We start from the raw sequence: 16,387 nt of genomic DNA on the forward strand, positions 1-16,387 counted from the left end.
TAAAACAGTGAAACCGAGCTGGACTTGTGTAAAAAAACTGAGACAATCGAACTTTTTATTTTAAGAGAGTGCCTTGCAATTTTTCAGCTCTGATGCATTTAGATAAATTTCAAATCAAATTACACATATTTAGAGATGGCTATGATAACTTTGGGGGTTAACGGCATAAACACATTTCAAGCTTGATGAAATGTGTTTATGCCGTGAAAATTTTGAAAGCTGACTTTAAAAATTCCAAGTCAAATGGAATAACAGCGCCCTCTGCTGGCGGAACTGTACACACCAAGTAGTTTGGAAAACTTCAGTGGGCTCGAGAGAGCGCAAAGGATCTCATCTTTTTTTTTTTTTTAAGATGGACAAAATTAACTTTACACCACCGCAAGTACTCTGAGGCTTTTCTGGTCCTTCTTGTAATCGTTTCAGATTTGCTGGATGTCATTTGAAACCGGAATACTCAGACAGACACACATACACCGTCTAACACAAGCTGGTCAATACAAAGCAGCGGTGTTCTGCTGCTACCTAGTGTCTGATATCGGAATTAAAACAACAAGAAGGACTAAAGTTCAATTTGGTCTTATTTTTTTATTTTTGTAAACGCGACAAAGTCAAACTCAATACAACCACAGTTTTGTTTGTTTGTTTTCTCCCATGTACATGTTAAAGCGTTTGTATAAAAACTTCAGAGAGTAAACCTGATTAAAAATGAAAATAGCTACCGCATGAATGAAGCAACACAATGTGCTGGCTTCAGACTCTAAAAATCAAACGGAAATCAAAACAAAAAATTGAAAAGTCAGGAATTTTTAAAAGTACGTTTTTTTGTTTTACAATAAATGTTCATCACCCAACAAAGACACACAAAGAGCGAGAACATAATGGCCAAACAAAAACAAGTGTACAGAGCATAAAAAATGATTGAGGGTGGCAGAGGGGGAAGGGGGTGGGGGTATGGGAGGGGGAATCAGGCTCATTTAAGACATTTAAAAGTTTGATTGGCACCGCCTGGAAGTTCTCCTGCCAACAAAATACGACGGCGCACAATGGACGTAAACTCGTCGTCGTCATCTATTTGTTAGAAATGCTAAAACACATTTGTTTGTCAGATGCTGCATTGCCAATGCAAAAATGTTTGAAACTCTACAAAAAGAAGAAAAAAAAATGCACACTTCACATTAACTGTTAACGGCTGCATTGCAAAAGCTCCCTTAGCTGCTGCCGGGCAGATTTGGAGAAGTCACAGTTGAGTTTCGTCGTCATGCCTGAAAATTAAAACTGCGGAGTGAAATTATGAGAATAGTTTTCCAGTAGTATGTTGACGTCTCAAGTATTTGCACGTCTTCTTCCTCCCTCATTGACGGCTTCTTTGCCAGTATTGCCAGCTCATTGAATCCTCCAAATCCACAGCTTGGCAGCTCACGAGTGTCGTCGAACGATTTCCAACAGCAACAAAAAAATAAAATAAAAAGCTCTGAGTTTTGCACGATGACTGGTCCCAAACATCAGAGTTAAGACAAGTAGCAAAGACACTGTGAAATGTAGAATCAGTCAAGATCGCGATGAGACTGATCCACTGCTCTGTAAAAGGTCTTCATACTTCAGGTAAGAAAAAAAAAATGCTCCTTTTGTCAGGTTACAGGATTCATCAATTCCAGAAAATTGACACCTGATTTGACGGTAAGAATCTGGATTAAAAGGTGAGCGCCAAGTATGAGCGATCCAAAGATCTTCCAACGAGATGATAACAGGAAGCCAATAAAGAGGGGAGGGAAAACAAAAACAAAAACAAAAACAAAAAACAAGGCGGTGTGGCTTTCAAGATGTCAGCCATTTGAATCCGGTTCCGGCTAAACTGACGCGGGGGGGTTGGGCTCTGGTTGCCTGTTAGCGAGGTACTTTGCCCGCATGCTGGAGGTGTACTGCGAGTGAGAAGCAGATGGAAAAAAACATCACCAACAGAACATGAGTCAAATAGAATTGCTCAGAGACCGAGAGACGCTCCCGAGCATCACAACTCTTTACAATGAGTAGAAAAGTTCATCATGGCGGGGTGCGGTGGGGACACAGAAGTTGCACATGCACCACCCATCATGGCTGCAAACTGGTGACTTTTCAAGCTAAAACACCAGGGGGAGTGCAGTAGGCCAGTATTTCCCAACCAGGTGAGAGACCTTTGTGCTCTTTCATTATATAGCAGAAGGTACAATAAACTTGGGCGTCCACATGTAGCACAAACTTAAGTCACGGCTTTCTGCTAGTATATCAGGCACAGAGTGGTGAGTCATTATTTCAGCATTTTTTTGGGGGGTGTGGGGGGGGGTGATATTTTGTGAGATTGATTCTATTTTTCTAATGTATGCAAAATGGACACCTGGCTCAATAAAGGTTGGGAAAAACTGCAAGAGACTACTGATCCAAACACAGAAGCGGCACAATTTAGGAAAAGGAAGTGTGTATAGTCTGTGGATTTTTAAGGGGACATATTCTGGCTCGCTTGCATCTCTGCTTTCGGTATGCCCCATCAAGTGGGATATTAAACAACCGCACTTAACACACCGTTTAATGTATGAACAGCTACCTTGCCAGTGGCTGGCTCTCAACACCAGACTGCAAATGGTGTGTGCTGTGATCATTGGGGTATTTTGACACAAGGTGAAAAGTCACAGACATGTTATTAAGATACCTGGGAAATGTTGTCAGCACCCACAAAAGAAAAATGCATAATACATCTCCTTGCAAAGGTCATGTTGTTGTTTCCATATAAATCTTATCGTTCAACGTTTAGGATGCAACAATGCTTTGAATAACTTACCTACAGTTCAACGTTTAGGATGCAACAATGCTTTGAATAACTTACCTACAGGCGCATCGCTAAAGCGGAATATTGTGGACTCTGCGTTTTATAGTCGCTCAATTCAAAAAGCGAAATTCATATGCGTGATGACTGACAGCGTAATATGATCTTCATTTTATGAACTAATGCAGTCAATGAACACTTTTGTGGTATTCTAAGACATTGAGATTGCACCTGTGTGCAGGTTACTTACAAAAAATACATATTTGAAGTCAGGTTTTAACTGTTGTGAAGAAATTATAGTAGCGCCATCTCCAACTGTTATTACCACAGCACGGGTTGTACTGATAATGCCATTTTGCTACGTCACTTCTCCTCAAATATGTCAAAACGTGTCTCATGGTGATAATGTATGAAATTGTTGATTATATTTACAGCGCGGGGAAGAGGGATAATCCACAGGGACATTGCTCGCATTCGGGAGGGGAAACATGCAGCCTGGGGGTCATGGGCCACAGGCAACAAACATCAGGTGGGACACTGTGGAGTCGAGTTTGGTTTCGGGGGGAAAGTTGGCAGGTGGGGGAAAGTTTGTCACTGTGGACAGGGTTAGGAGTTGCCATATTGTGTACCTGTTAGCATAGCAGACGAGGTTACCAAAACGATCTGGAGCTGTCCGAAGGCTTTAGCTGCCAGCTGTGACCACTGTTAGTGTGGGCGGGAGTCAAATACAACTGGACGGATCGGCAGGGGGAGTGGGAGGGGGAAAAAGAAAAAAAAAAAAAAGACGACAAGAGAGTGTAGAGAAGAAATGTGAAACAGTGTCCAGGTCAGACACAGAGGCATCGATGGGAGGTGGGAGAGGGAGAGGGTGGCTTTTAGAGGTTTTGGATTGGAGGTGCTGTTAGAAGGAGAACCGGAGAACTGTCACCTTGCACTTGCTCGAAATACTAAGGAATATTGTCTGATCTTTCAGAATGAGGGTTCTAAATAGCCACGTTCCGACCAAACAACACCGCTTGGATCAATATTTTCTGTCAAAATGTGTAAGCGGCAGCAAAATAAATGACCTGTCTGCCTTTTGGCAAACTTTCTATTGCGGTAAGAGCATCAGGACTTTATGCACCAAGCTGAACCATAGCGCTTGGTGGAAACGTGGCGAAAAGGTGCGTCGGTAGTAAGAGGCCAATTGGCCGGTTTGAACTCACAGAGGGTGGCGGAGACTCTCGTCCGATCAAGGGTGTGTTTTCCGTACGGGAGTTGGGCAAGTTGGCGTTCTGAGCCCTGCTGGAGGAAAAGCAGTGAGGTCAAAAGTGAGGAAAGATGCACTGTTGTGTAGATGTAAGCCTACGTAAAAAACATTTATTTGGAGCATTTTTACGTGGAGATTAGTAGAGAAGATCATGCCCATTGACCCCATCACCCGTGAGATTATTTGGTTTCACAGCTGGAGTGCAACAGCTGCACATACTGACTGGAGCGCCTACTTTTCAATCATGTGCATTCGCTTTAAACAGCCTGTAGGCCATTTGCAGAAAGGTGTCTGGCCATTAAAAAAATAATAATAATAATAAAGGGAGGGGCTGTGAACAGAGAAAAATCATCTCAGAATTGTTTGAACATAAAAATTTCTGAAGAATAAATGAAAAAACTAGATCAGAAAATCCAAAACTATTGCTTCCCTGTTTTGTTTCGTCCTGAGAATCATTAAGAATCAAAATAAGTATTAGATAAATGTATTTTATAAATTAATTTTTAAAAAAACATTTAACTGTTTGCCATGTTTTAACTAAGCCGATGGATTGTTTTACTGTGTTTCAGAAATTTTAAATAAATGTCAAGTTGTCTTTTGCGGCCTTTGTTTTTGTTGTGCATGCAGCCCTTACAGAAAAAAAAGACCCCCACGATTAAAACCCAAAGTGCCACGTACATGTACTCTGTGACGGGTGCGTTGCTGACGGTATGCGCGGCGGCGCGGATGGACGTCTCGCTGCCGAAGCTGCTGCCACAGCTGTACAGGCTGGGCATGTGGACGCGGTACAGGTTGTCTTGGTTCTGCCTCCCGCCGCGGCCCAGTGAGTCACTGTCATTGTCATTGTCCAACCTGCCAAGAAATGAAGACACTGTAAGGCGCCACCAGAGGGAGCCGCTGCCCCAGTTTAAAAAAAAAGTAAAATTAAAAAAAACTCCAAAGGGAAACCAGAGCGGTGCCACGTGGTCACTTTTGTTATGTTTGTTCTCAGACAGTTGCTAATGGGTAGTCTTCACTGGCTACTATAGAGTTTAAATTACAAGCACATCATTTGCACTTACTAACATACCTCACATGTGGGTCAAGCGCAACACGTATTAACAGGCAAAAACCGCAAAAGGTGAAGTTTCCACCAGTCATGTTTTCATCTGATGATTTAGCACATTCTAACTTGACCTTAAGCTTAATTGAATATGAGAGACAAACTTTCCACTTCAAACTAAACACGCTTAACATGGACTACTGGGGAAAACAGGCGGTCTCTGCTAAAACAGGAAGCTCCAGCTGTGATCAGACAGATGAACGCTCCCCCCTCCCCCCATTGCTCCAAAGGGGTCTGATAATTACATGGCGGACAGCTGGGCTTGTGTGAACGCTTTCCGGCGAAACGTGACCATGGTTGCTGGGACAGAGGCATCAAGACTCATTCCACTTTCCCGCTGTGGAAGATGACATCAACTCTGGCAGTGGCTGCGACAGATTTAGGCCGACTCGTCACAATTTCAGAGCTGAGGGGGAGCTGAGTACTGTGGATGCAGCTGGTGTCGAGTGTTTTGAAGGGTAAATTGTATACAAAAATGGTTCTCTGCATTTACTGTATCCGAGTCCTTCCTGCGGCCATTCCAAAATAAGACCTTGGAATAAATGTTTATGAAGCCATAATTAATTGATGGGCTTGTCATCATAAATCATTATTAAGTGTACAAAGGAGCGTGTGGCCATAAAACCTCCCCTGAAAAGCTTTCAAGCAGTTTTGACAAGCGCCGTTTTCGAGATGTGGTTCAGAGGTGCTTTACCGCGTCTTGCGCCAGGTGTGAGGCACGCTGCAAACGATGGAGCTGAACATGAGAGCCGTCACGAAGGAGAAGAGCAGCAGGTAGATGAGGCCCTCCAATCCGTCGTAGCACACACCCGTTAAGGCCTGCACGTAGTCCTGCGGACATGTCAGCGACGCCGGTTTTACCAGTGTCATAAAGACTGAAACAATCAGCTCATAACACGGAGGCTGCAGTTCGTTCTTAGATGTCGCATTTAAACTAGGTCAAACCGCTGAGCTCACAGTTGGCGCGCAGGCACACACAGGAAGCAGCACATTTTCTCACCAGCATCCAAAAAGCGCAACACTCCCCCACATTACACGACAATCTCCATCCTGCATGCATGGCTTGGTAATGCGGCAGGAGGGTGGAAGGTTTGGCTGTTTTGGAATTTGGATGCAACCGAGCAACTCCTTATCATCGGGCCGCTTTCAGTTGGACAGGAAGTCCAGCGAGAGGACGGTGATTTGAGAGGACAAGCGGAGTCAGATGAGCAAGCACGGAAGAAAGGTGGCTTTATATAACTTGGGCTGCACTGCACCGATGTCACAACACATCAGCGCCGGCCGGGCCACCTTCCCACGAGTGAGGCGCCCCCATGCATGTCCGCCAGTCTCCGTATCGCGGCTCACTCACCAAGTGCAGGCTGCGGCAGTCCACCAGCGCGGTGAGCTGATGAAGGCCGATCTCAGTCGTGTTCAGTATCCGCTGGATCTGCTCCAAACTTGCCTGGAAATGAACAATGGGGGTTGGGAGGGGAGGGAGAAAACCCTCTAAATATGCAGAAATGAGCTTAACCGTGGATCAACGTGACTTCCTACCAAGAAAGGCTCAAAAACAAAAGAATTGAGTGGTGATGCTTCAGTTCTATACAGTGGGAACATTCTATCTAAAGATCACAATAAATATTAACATTGATCCGTCACACAGCCCTGCGAATTCATATCAGTCATTCTTGGCAGAGGATAATGAATATATACGTGTGTGTTGTTTATATTGTCTGGCCCCATGTATTGCTGCACCGCTTGTGTTCCAATATCCAACTCTTAAAGGGTTAGAACAGCGCCACATAATGCTAATGCTGCATTTGGCGTTTCCGATTACGTGTTCGCATTATAGACATTGTGTAATTCTGTTTGATGATTAATACGACAAACTTCAAAACAGAGTGGCAATTAACAGCCTGAGTCATACTGACTAATTCTATCTTGACAAACTGCCATTTGTTGTCAAGTGAGTTGAGCCGCTGTCAACAAAGCACTCCTATCGCAAGGCAACTGTATTTGTATTTTATTTACCCGTCACGCCGTCCTCGCAACTGTTCTAGTATCTAACGTGTCTGTTTGCCTCGCACAAATGCTTCTACCAGCTCAGCACATTTCTGTGCGTGGGAAATGCAGAGTGAAATGAGCTCCACTTTGTGCCCGTCAACACACAGCCAGGACAATAATGCGGCGTTGTATTGAACGAATGGCTAATGTAGCTAAATGGACATAATGCGAGGCCCCCCCAGGTGGGCAGTCAGCAAGTGCGCTGCGCTTCATTGCCCATCATCACGAATGACAATGATAAGCCACAAAATGGACGTGCCTGTCCAGTCAGGAGTATAACCGAGACCTACCCGAGTAAGATTGTATTCCCCAGTGGCGGAGCTCAGAAGCTGCAGCACGTCGTCCTGCATCTCGACGAGCGCTTTGTGGCTCACAGATAGCTTCTGAAAGAGAACATTTGTTATACTTTCACATTTTTAGTTTTATACTCAAGTGCTGCGTCCATTTATAAATCATGTGAAAGCATGATGACAGGTTATAGATGCAAGATAGACATCGGAGGCACTGTAGCATCTTTTTCTTCACAGCAGTGGCGCTAACAATAGATGTCTACAAGTACTCAAAAGGCTTTCATTTATTCATGAAGTCAAACTATAGATTTGTTGTGGAAGGGACGTCCCATTTTTGGCTTCCAACACAAACCCGGCGAAGCAAGACGCAGGAAATGCCGCAGAATGGGATTGTTGTCTTTGTGCATCATCGTCTGAGGCACTGGGAGTGATTCATTGCACCCGCTTGCAGCAAATTCCCCACATTGTACAGAAAAATGCGCTTTTTTGATGCCGTCTGCGGGGATTTCAATGACGTCAGCAAAACAGGGGAAAAGAGCGTGAGAAGCTTCAAACTACATCGGATTTGTGAGAAGCAACAAACCTGCTGGAAGGGGTTGGTTAGCTCCAAATCGCAACTTAGGTAGTACTCGAGGATTTCTGTGGATAAAACAGACAAGATGAAACCAGATTTCGCATACTGATGGAAAGCTTGTGGAAACGGGCGACAAAGTGATAAGAGCGAATACATGTGCTAGTACTTTCTATTCTTCAATCGGCACATCAGTTTAAGTCACAGGATGTGCATCCACACTTGTGGCGTCTTACATTTTGTGTCCCACAAAAGGAAGATAGTCGAACACGCTGTTTGTTTCCACTGGGGGCTAAAAAGTCCTGACAAGTTCGAGATGATATGGAGCATGTCTGTTTGCCAAGGTCTCAACCCACAAGAACACAGTATCAAGATCAGCACAGTTACTCAAGTCAGCTCGACCGGGGCATGAAAACATGTTCTCGGCCACCAAACCAAACGAAGATATAAATGTGGCATACTCGCATTGTGATGTCAACGCAATTGTTGTGTTGCGCTTATGAACAAAGCTTTTGTGATGGATGAGAAAATACACAGGGAATACTTGTGCTCTAGTTTTGACATTGGCTGAGTGATGCAGAACAATAAACAGGCAAAAAAATTAATCGGCCCGTTCCCTGCAGCGTCAAATGCGGTTTTTGTCTTTGAGGCTTGTTTTAATATGCAACCACTTCCAATTGTGAAAAGGCTTAGCCATTACTCATATGGATTATGAGCCTGTTAGCTGACTGACACGACTGCAGAGTGGGAGGAAAGCAGAAGAGATAGGCTGGAAAAATAGTCATGAAACCATTCAAATACTATCTTTCCTGTCAAAGTCAAAGCACAGAAAAAGATTGTATTCGTCAGTCATGAAGCCTTTAGAGGTGAAGGGGACAATTACACCAATACTTTTTTTTGAGAGGGAAGTGTACTTGCTGTTCTCTTCATAATCTATTTTGATAATCCCTTCCCTGACTTCATTCACCTTACTTGCCTCATCCACTCTGCACAGAGCTCCCTGTAAAATTTGCCATTTTACAACCATGCCATCATTTAGGCAATTACTAAAACGAGCTGCAGCATCGACGCTTCTATTCAGCCTGAAAAAGCAGCCAGTTGCCCTGTAACACTGTTGGCAGCCACTTTGAGAGGCTTTTTATGAGCGGCGGACAAGCCTTGCTCTTTAGAACAATGCCATCTTCACTGCTGCACAATAATCACAGCATTGAGAGCGGCGCAGGGGGGCGAGACTTGGCGGTTCACTCACGAGTGTCCCCAAAAAAAAAAAAAAAAAAAAAAAAAACCATCACAGTGAAAAAAATAGGGCCCATAAATCATCACAAGTGAGTGACTAATACCTTTATGGACTACTCTATAGCTGGCAACCGCTTGGGTGATGTATGTGTCAGGAGCCACGCAGAAGTCGCTGGAGGTCTAGGGGAATGTGAAGGGAAGGGGGTTGGGGGGGTGTCAGACCAGTTAAAAAAAAAAAAAAGAAAAAAAAAAAAAGAGAAATCCACCACCACCTTCGTGTGATATTGACATCAGAAGCGGACACTCACCACAGAGAGAGCCAACTCCAGCCCCAGTGAGGCCCAGCTGACCACCAGAGCCACAACACCAAACAAGCACACCCTAAGGAGTATGAGGTGAACCAAACTATTAAAAATCGATCGTAATTATATTTGATCAGTCATGCACCTGATAAAATAATTCTGCCTGTACATCTCTGTACACATTTTGCTATTATGACTCAGGTATTATTTAGTGGGGGGTTGGAATAGCCAAAAAGGAATTCTTGACAATGCTAAGGAACCAAAGTACTTTTTGTCTGTGTTTGATTGAACCTGTTAGAATTTATTTTATCATTACGCTCATTAATAGTTATAGTTTGCGGTGTAGATAAATGCTGTGCATTTCAAAAACCTATTGGCCAGTGGTATTTTTGTAAAGTCAGAATTTATACCTAATATGGCGACCAATCAGCGTCTTGCATGGTGCAGTAAGTCATAGCTTTCCATGTTTAAATAAATCTGTGAGATAATACGTAACTGTTCGAAATATAAAAGTGGCAGGGGAGTGTGTGCGCGCCACAAAGTGTCTTCAGTTTACCAGCCGCACGCGAGTGGCGTCAAGTTTATCGGGCATGAAAGATCTTGACTTGACTACATAGATAATGTGAGTTGGGGACTTTTATGTAGCGTCGTTCCAGGTCCTTCTGTGTCAGTGGCCACAAATCACTTGCAGTGTCACCGTCATTGTGCCTCTTGTGTAGCGACTCACCCGATGAGCGTCCCCTTGGAGTTGCGAATGAGGCCGAACAGCACCAGCAGACAAATGAGGACATCGAAGAGCAGCAGACAGAGATAGGCCAGCCACCTGTGAGGATTAAGCCCAAAAATGAGGAGGCTGATACTTTTCCTTTGAGCAGCCGTAACAAGTTTTCTCAATCCAGAAATGATCTTGTAAAACCTCAGTTTGTATGCACACACATTTTGTTTTCTCCCCCAAAAATAATTGGAACACACGGCAGTCGGGTCAACGGTGTCATGACATTCGAATTTGTCTTCATCCTCATCTGTCATTGTTACCCCTTTCTTTCATCAGTTTCAAAGGCGAGATAATACCAAAGCAAACGAGGAAGAGAAATGAACAGATGTGAAGGATGATTTACTGAGTAACCGTCAGGGTGGAAAGGCAAAGAAAAAAATGAGACCCAGACAACATCTGTGCTCATTACCTCAACCACCTTGTCGCCCACACGACTCAAGCTAATGAGACCCCCAACGCGCGATACTGAGGCGGTGGTGTAAGTGGACAAACATTTGCACATACGACTACAATGGTAAATCTCTCAAAAGATGTTTTCCTTCATTTTTCATGTTATTGAGTAAGTCATAGCTTTCCATGTTTAAATAAATCTGTGAGACAATACATAACTGTTCGAAATATAAAAGTGGCAGGGGAGTGTGTGCGCGCCACAAAGTGTCTTCAGTTTACCAGCCGCACGCGAGTGGCGTCAAGTTTATCGGGCATGAAAGATCTTGACTTGACTACATAGATAATGTGAGTTGGGGACTTTTATGTAGCGTCGTTCCAGGTCCTTCTGTGTCAGTGGCCACAAATCACTTGCAGTGTCACCGTCATTGTGCCTCTTGTGTAGCGACTCACCCGATGAGCGTCCCCTTGGAGTTGCGAATGAGGCCGAACAGCACCAGCAGACAAATGAGGACATCGAAGAGCAGCAGACAGAGATAGGCCAGCCACCTGTGAGGATTAAGCCCAAAAATGAGGAGGCTGATACTTTTCCTTTGAGCAGCCGTAACAAGTTTTCTCAATCCAGAAATGATCTTGTAAAACCTCAGTTTGTATGCACACACATTTTGTTTTCTCCCCCAAAAATAATTGGAACACACGGCAGTCGGGTCAACGGTGTCATGACATTCGAATTTGTCTTCATCCTCATCTGTCATTGTTACCCCTTTCTTTCATCAGTTTCAAAGGCGAGATAATACCAAAGCAAACGAGGAAGAGAAATGAACAGATGTGAAGGATGATTTACTGAGTAACCGTCAGGGTGGAAAGGCAAAGAAAAAAATGAGACCCAGACAACATCTGTGCTCATTACCTCAACCACCTTGTCGCCCACACGACTCAAGCTAATGAGACCCCCAACGCGCGATACTGAGGCGGTGGTGTAAGTGGACAAACATTTGCACATACGACTACAATGGTAAATCTCTCAAAAGATGTTTTCCTTCATTTTTCATGTTATTGATCAGCTCACCTGTACCAGTCATACACTTCAATCTTGACAGCCAGCTCCTCCAGAGAGACTGGGTTCTTACTGTTGTCCCAGAAGGGGATCTTCACCATCTGCCCGACCAGCTTGTCCAGCTGGTCCTTCAGATTTCGGATGATTGACTGGGAGTCTCTGTGCTGGGAGTACTGCACCTCAAGCACCTTCAGATTGCCATGTACTATCCCGTTCAGTGAGGACGTGCCGTCGGAAACCTGCACCCGACCAGGGGACAAACAATCAAGTTGGATGAGGGAACGCACAACAGGTCTTGTGGCGGAAGTAGGAAAATAATAAGTGATATATTCACTAATCAAAGCCTCACCAGCTTCTGCACACCGGTGATTGTGCGATTTGCGTGGCGCAGGGAATAAGTCAGCCGATTCACTCCGTCGCAAGTCTCGCCGTTCCCATAGAAACCCACAGCAATTCCGGCGCTGACAAAGAGAATAAGGAAAGGGAGGAAGAGACAGAGTGGTGAGAAGGGTTTGGTGTGGGGGGGATTGGGATTTGCTTGAAAAGACAAACGGCGGAGACAAGAGCGAGAGAGGGAGGTGGCGAGCCAGTGGACATGGGGGTTGAACCCCACATTAACCCGGTCAGTTCAGACGCCTCAAACACCCGACGCTGAACCATGGAAACTCAGCAGAACGGACCCTTATGTATGTACGCCCCGAAGGCCTCAGTTCTGACAAAGGCGGCCCTCTGGCTGGGTTATCAGATCGTATTTGGAGAGAGAGAGGCCTCCGGTTGCAGGAAAGCAGCGATGGGGGAGGGCCTGGGATGTTATTTTCTGTAGTATAATGTACAATTCGTCTATGGGTTGATTTACGGGAGCAAAAGAGGCAGGCAGAATCTCTTAAGTTAAAGCCAGGCAGCCTCAGTGAGCATTTGTCATATTCTTCAATATCGTGAGTCATTTTTCATTTTCTGTCACAATAAAAATTCCAATTGTTGTTTTTTTTTTTTTTTTAACATTCTCAGTCATCCATGTTAAGGATAAAATCCAGATCACCTAGAGGACAAGTGCAATAGAAAATATATAGATACCGAGGTTAACTTGTTTTCACACTGCTAAGCTTTGGAAAATATTCCAATTAAAATGCTTGTGCTGTCCTCATATGAAACTATAATTACGTTTAACATTAAGTTTGACTGTAAAACAGATTACAACTATTAATATATTTCCTCTGAAAAATCAATGGTTAGAAATCAGAACAAATAATCTGAATATAGAGAAACAATTTGAATTGAAAGAATTTTCTCTCAATTCAGACATTTTGGTGACATCCATCCAGAGCACGGTGGCGTTTCTAATCAAGCGGGGCGATGTCATGAGCACCAGTCAGTCAGAACAGACAAGTGGTGTACATCACTGTGTATTCCCTCTTCCTGGCCTGCTAATCTCTTCCTCTCATGTTCTGCATTGTGGAATGAGTGGACAAGAGCAAAAACAAACAGAACCCCCTCACCCCCAACCGCGGTGAAATTATGGAAAATATGGACAGCTTTTCTAATATTGGGGGAAACTGCACACAAATGCTTCCTGTGTATCTTGTTTACTATTAATGGGGTGGGCGGGCACATGCCTTTCATAGCAACCGGATGGAGGGACAGACTTGATTGTGATACAGCCCTCACATGTCCTCATCAGGGTCCTGCAGCCCTTTTTTGTGCATTGCTGAATCAGCTATGATGGCTCACTAACGGCCCATCAACATATGGCGGAAACCAGGAAACAAATGCTCAACAACACAAGTCCAGATGGTCAATCCCACACTTTGACCAAAAAGAAACCCAGCAGGAAAATAATTGGCGTCAGTGCGCGTGTCTTGCGGAAACATGGGTCGCGCTTCAATCGCTTTGCGTGACGTCGTCAAGGGCTGTCTTGTGCTTACCTGCACACGAGTGTTGCGATGATGACGCACCAGGCGGTGCAGCAGCAGTCGGCCGAGGGTTGGTCCGGGTTTTTATTGCGCCTACAGCACAGCCAAATGGAGTAGAAGAGCAGGAACAGCAGGTCCAGAGCCAGACAGGCAAGCGCCACACCTCCAACTAACAGGATGGACTGTCGACAATAGAGTAACGGAGCTATAATGGATTCCATTGAATCGACAATGTCAGGATAATGGACTACCTGAGTGTTCGGGAGAGAAATGCCACTCAGAGTGTATGAATTGCTCCAACCGCAAAAATATTGTGCTAATATTGGTTCGTACTAAAAAATGTATCATTAAGTGCGTAGAGACATCAAAAATTACTCAAGTAAGGGTACAGTTTAGAATGTGACTCAAGTGTGTGTGTGTGTGTGTGTGTGTGTGTGTGGATTAGAAATTCAGGGGTGTTGGCAGTTTTAGATTAGATTAGATATCCTTTATTTGTCCCACACTGGGGCACGTTTTAGAGCACAACTGATCAGGGGGTAATTTTTTTAAATTTTTGGCGGTGCGTGGATGTACTTTCAGGGAGCTTGTGCACACTCCAAATGAGCGAGACACACCCATGCTCCAAATAATTACAATGATAAGAGCGAAAAAAAAATTGCATACCAAGTGGTAACCTTTTTTTTTTTTGTCAGCATCAAAGTCAAACTAGAGCAATACAATACATACAGTAATGCAAATAGACATTGCCCTCATTTTATCATATCACTTTAAATAAAAATAAATCAGCCACAAGAAATGATCTTCAATCAACTACATTCGTGAACATCTTAATTTTCTCACCAGGCAAATGACCCAGACGTTATTTCTGCAATGCTTCATTCCAATCAGTCACTGTGTAAAGTACTACTGTGTGGAACTGGAGAAACTTTTCCTTTGGTCAATGTAACGGAATAAAATATTTTAACTTCTTTTAATATACTCAAGTAAAAGTATAAAAGGTATGCTACATTAAAACTACACCACAAGTATGATTGTAATCAGTCACTGTGTAAAGTACTACTGTGTGGAGCTGGAGAGACTTTTCCTTTGGTCAATGTAACGGAATAAAAGTAATTTATCTTCGTTTAATATACTCAAGTAAAAGTATAAAATGTATGCTACATTAAAACTACACCACAAGTATGATTGATCCAAAAAGCTACTTCAGTAAATGTAGCGGTTACTACTTTTCACATTTGGAATGCTGAGGTAGTGATTTCAATTTTAATGATACCTCTGGGCGTTGGACAACAAAGTCAGAAGGTGCCAATTCCGTTTGAAACTGGCAGATGTGAGAAGCCAAACAAAAGCTTGTTGTGTACTCTTAAATCCACCTCTGAGAGTACTCACTGTATGATTGTCAGTACAAAGACAATAAGATGATGACGCATGTCTGGGTAGTGTCTTCCTGTTTCAATCGGAATCAAGATCTGAATCACACTTAAAAAGGGGGAAGTATGACCGTGAACAAATGAAGACCAAATGTCAAGTGAGGAAACAACGAAGAAATAGATAGTGAAGCGCTCCTAGATCTCTTCTTCAACTGCCTGAATGTAGTGATAATTCAACCTTTAAATTCAACAATCATTCCTCAAGAAATTGCCCAAATGTAGAGAAAGAAAACAATGGCCAGGAGACCCCCGCCCAAGTCAAAGGTTGCTTTGGCCTGGATTAGACAATACCAGCTGGTCTTCAGGCTGGAATAGGCCGAAAGACGGATATAGTAAGTCAACAGATGGTGACTGGACTCAAAAGGTGAAGCAGAATAACAGGTGCTCACATGTCCTTTGTCGCCAAGGAATCTCTTTCATCCCGAGTTGGAAATAAAAATCCACCCATAAATCAATCAAATCATGGCAAATGGATGCTCATGGATGTGTACCTGTTGATACGTCCACTTCCACGGCTGAAAATCGCTGCTCGTTTGCTCTAAGTTGAAGCTGAAACGTGGAAGTCGGTGCAGCAGGTTGACCCACCACGGTGGCGTGTAACCAACCACAGCAGCCATGGGTAACCGACAGTCAACCCAGTTCGGCTTTAGGTCGACGAGGATGCACACTGGGTCCTTCCGGATAAGTCTGTCAGAGGGGGAAACGCATTGAAAAGCAGCTGACGTATAAAAAATATATATAACAGACTACAACCCACTCAAAATGGCATCCTCCACAGGGCATCCATGCATTATTTAGCAGCTTGTGATATGTTATTGTTCTCTCACGAATGGGTAGTAGACTAGTTTCGAGCTAGTGCTTGTTAGCATCACCTAGTAAGCTAGTCATCACCAGCGACTAGTTAGCAAGTTTACTTTAGCTTTAGCGAAACGACAACTACAACGTGTTGTCGTCACAAAATAAATGTTTGAAGTGCTCGTACCCCGTCTCAGTGTCGTCCCAGTTACGTCGGCTAATGTTAGCCGGTTTAGCTGCTGGTAGATTGAAAACAACAAGTCTCTTTTGTTTCTCTCGTCATTGTGCGTCGTGGAGTCGTCGGGAGCTGCCTGCGCGATTCGTCGCTTGCACTTTTAAATTCCAGCGCGACGGGGTCGCCTCTACAAGCAAGCGACCGGACTAAAGTCTGGCGCAAACGCAGCCTCTCTGGACTACACTCAGCCAGCTGACAAATCGTC

The 16,387-nt window shown here is 44.0% G+C and overlaps 1 protein-coding gene and 1 long non-coding RNA gene across 5 annotated transcripts; both read right to left on the reverse strand.

Annotated features, from left to right (window-relative positions):
- Positions 1-565: 565 nt before the first annotated feature.
- On the reverse strand, positions 566-16,387 carry ttyh3a (tweety family member 3a). 4 transcript variants are annotated; one of them, XM_019866448.1, is made up of 16 exons: positions 16,135-16,387; positions 15,644-15,839; positions 13,735-13,904; positions 12,162-12,273; positions 11,825-12,051; positions 11,209-11,304; positions 9,600-9,672; positions 9,396-9,471; positions 8,068-8,123; positions 7,485-7,577; positions 6,500-6,592; positions 5,843-5,979; positions 4,725-4,898; positions 4,003-4,081; positions 3,427-3,528; positions 1,833-1,919 (listed from the first exon to the last, which is right to left on the reverse strand). In XM_019866448.1, exons 2-15 carry the CDS (start codon positions 15,767-15,769, stop codon positions 3,448-3,450), a joined length of 1,593 nt encoding a protein of 530 aa, XP_019722007.1. In that variant the 5' UTR covers positions 15,770-15,839; positions 16,135-16,387; the 3' UTR covers positions 1,833-1,919; positions 3,427-3,447. The 4 variants fall into 4 exon arrangements, with proteins under 4 accessions (XP_019722009.1, XP_019722010.1, XP_019722007.1 ...); XM_019866449.1 differs by having other exon boundaries at positions 4,003-4,078; positions 16,135-16,386; XM_019866450.1 differs by lacking the exon at positions 3,427-3,528 and having other exon boundaries at positions 566-1,919; positions 16,135-16,385.
- LOC109513791 (uncharacterized) lies at positions 2,305-3,420 on the reverse strand. The gene is made up of 2 exons (XR_002167863.1): positions 2,858-3,420; positions 2,305-2,812 (listed from the first exon to the last, which is right to left on the reverse strand). It is a non-coding gene; the product is annotated as an uncharacterized LOC109513791 (long non-coding RNA).

Source organism: Hippocampus comes, unplaced genomic scaffold, assembly GCF_001891065.2.
Source record: "Hippocampus comes isolate QL1 unplaced genomic scaffold, H_comes_QL1_v1.1 scaffold99, whole genome shotgun sequence".
In the NCBI taxonomy this organism is placed as follows: Eukaryota; Metazoa; Chordata; class Actinopteri; order Syngnathiformes; family Syngnathidae; genus Hippocampus; species Hippocampus comes.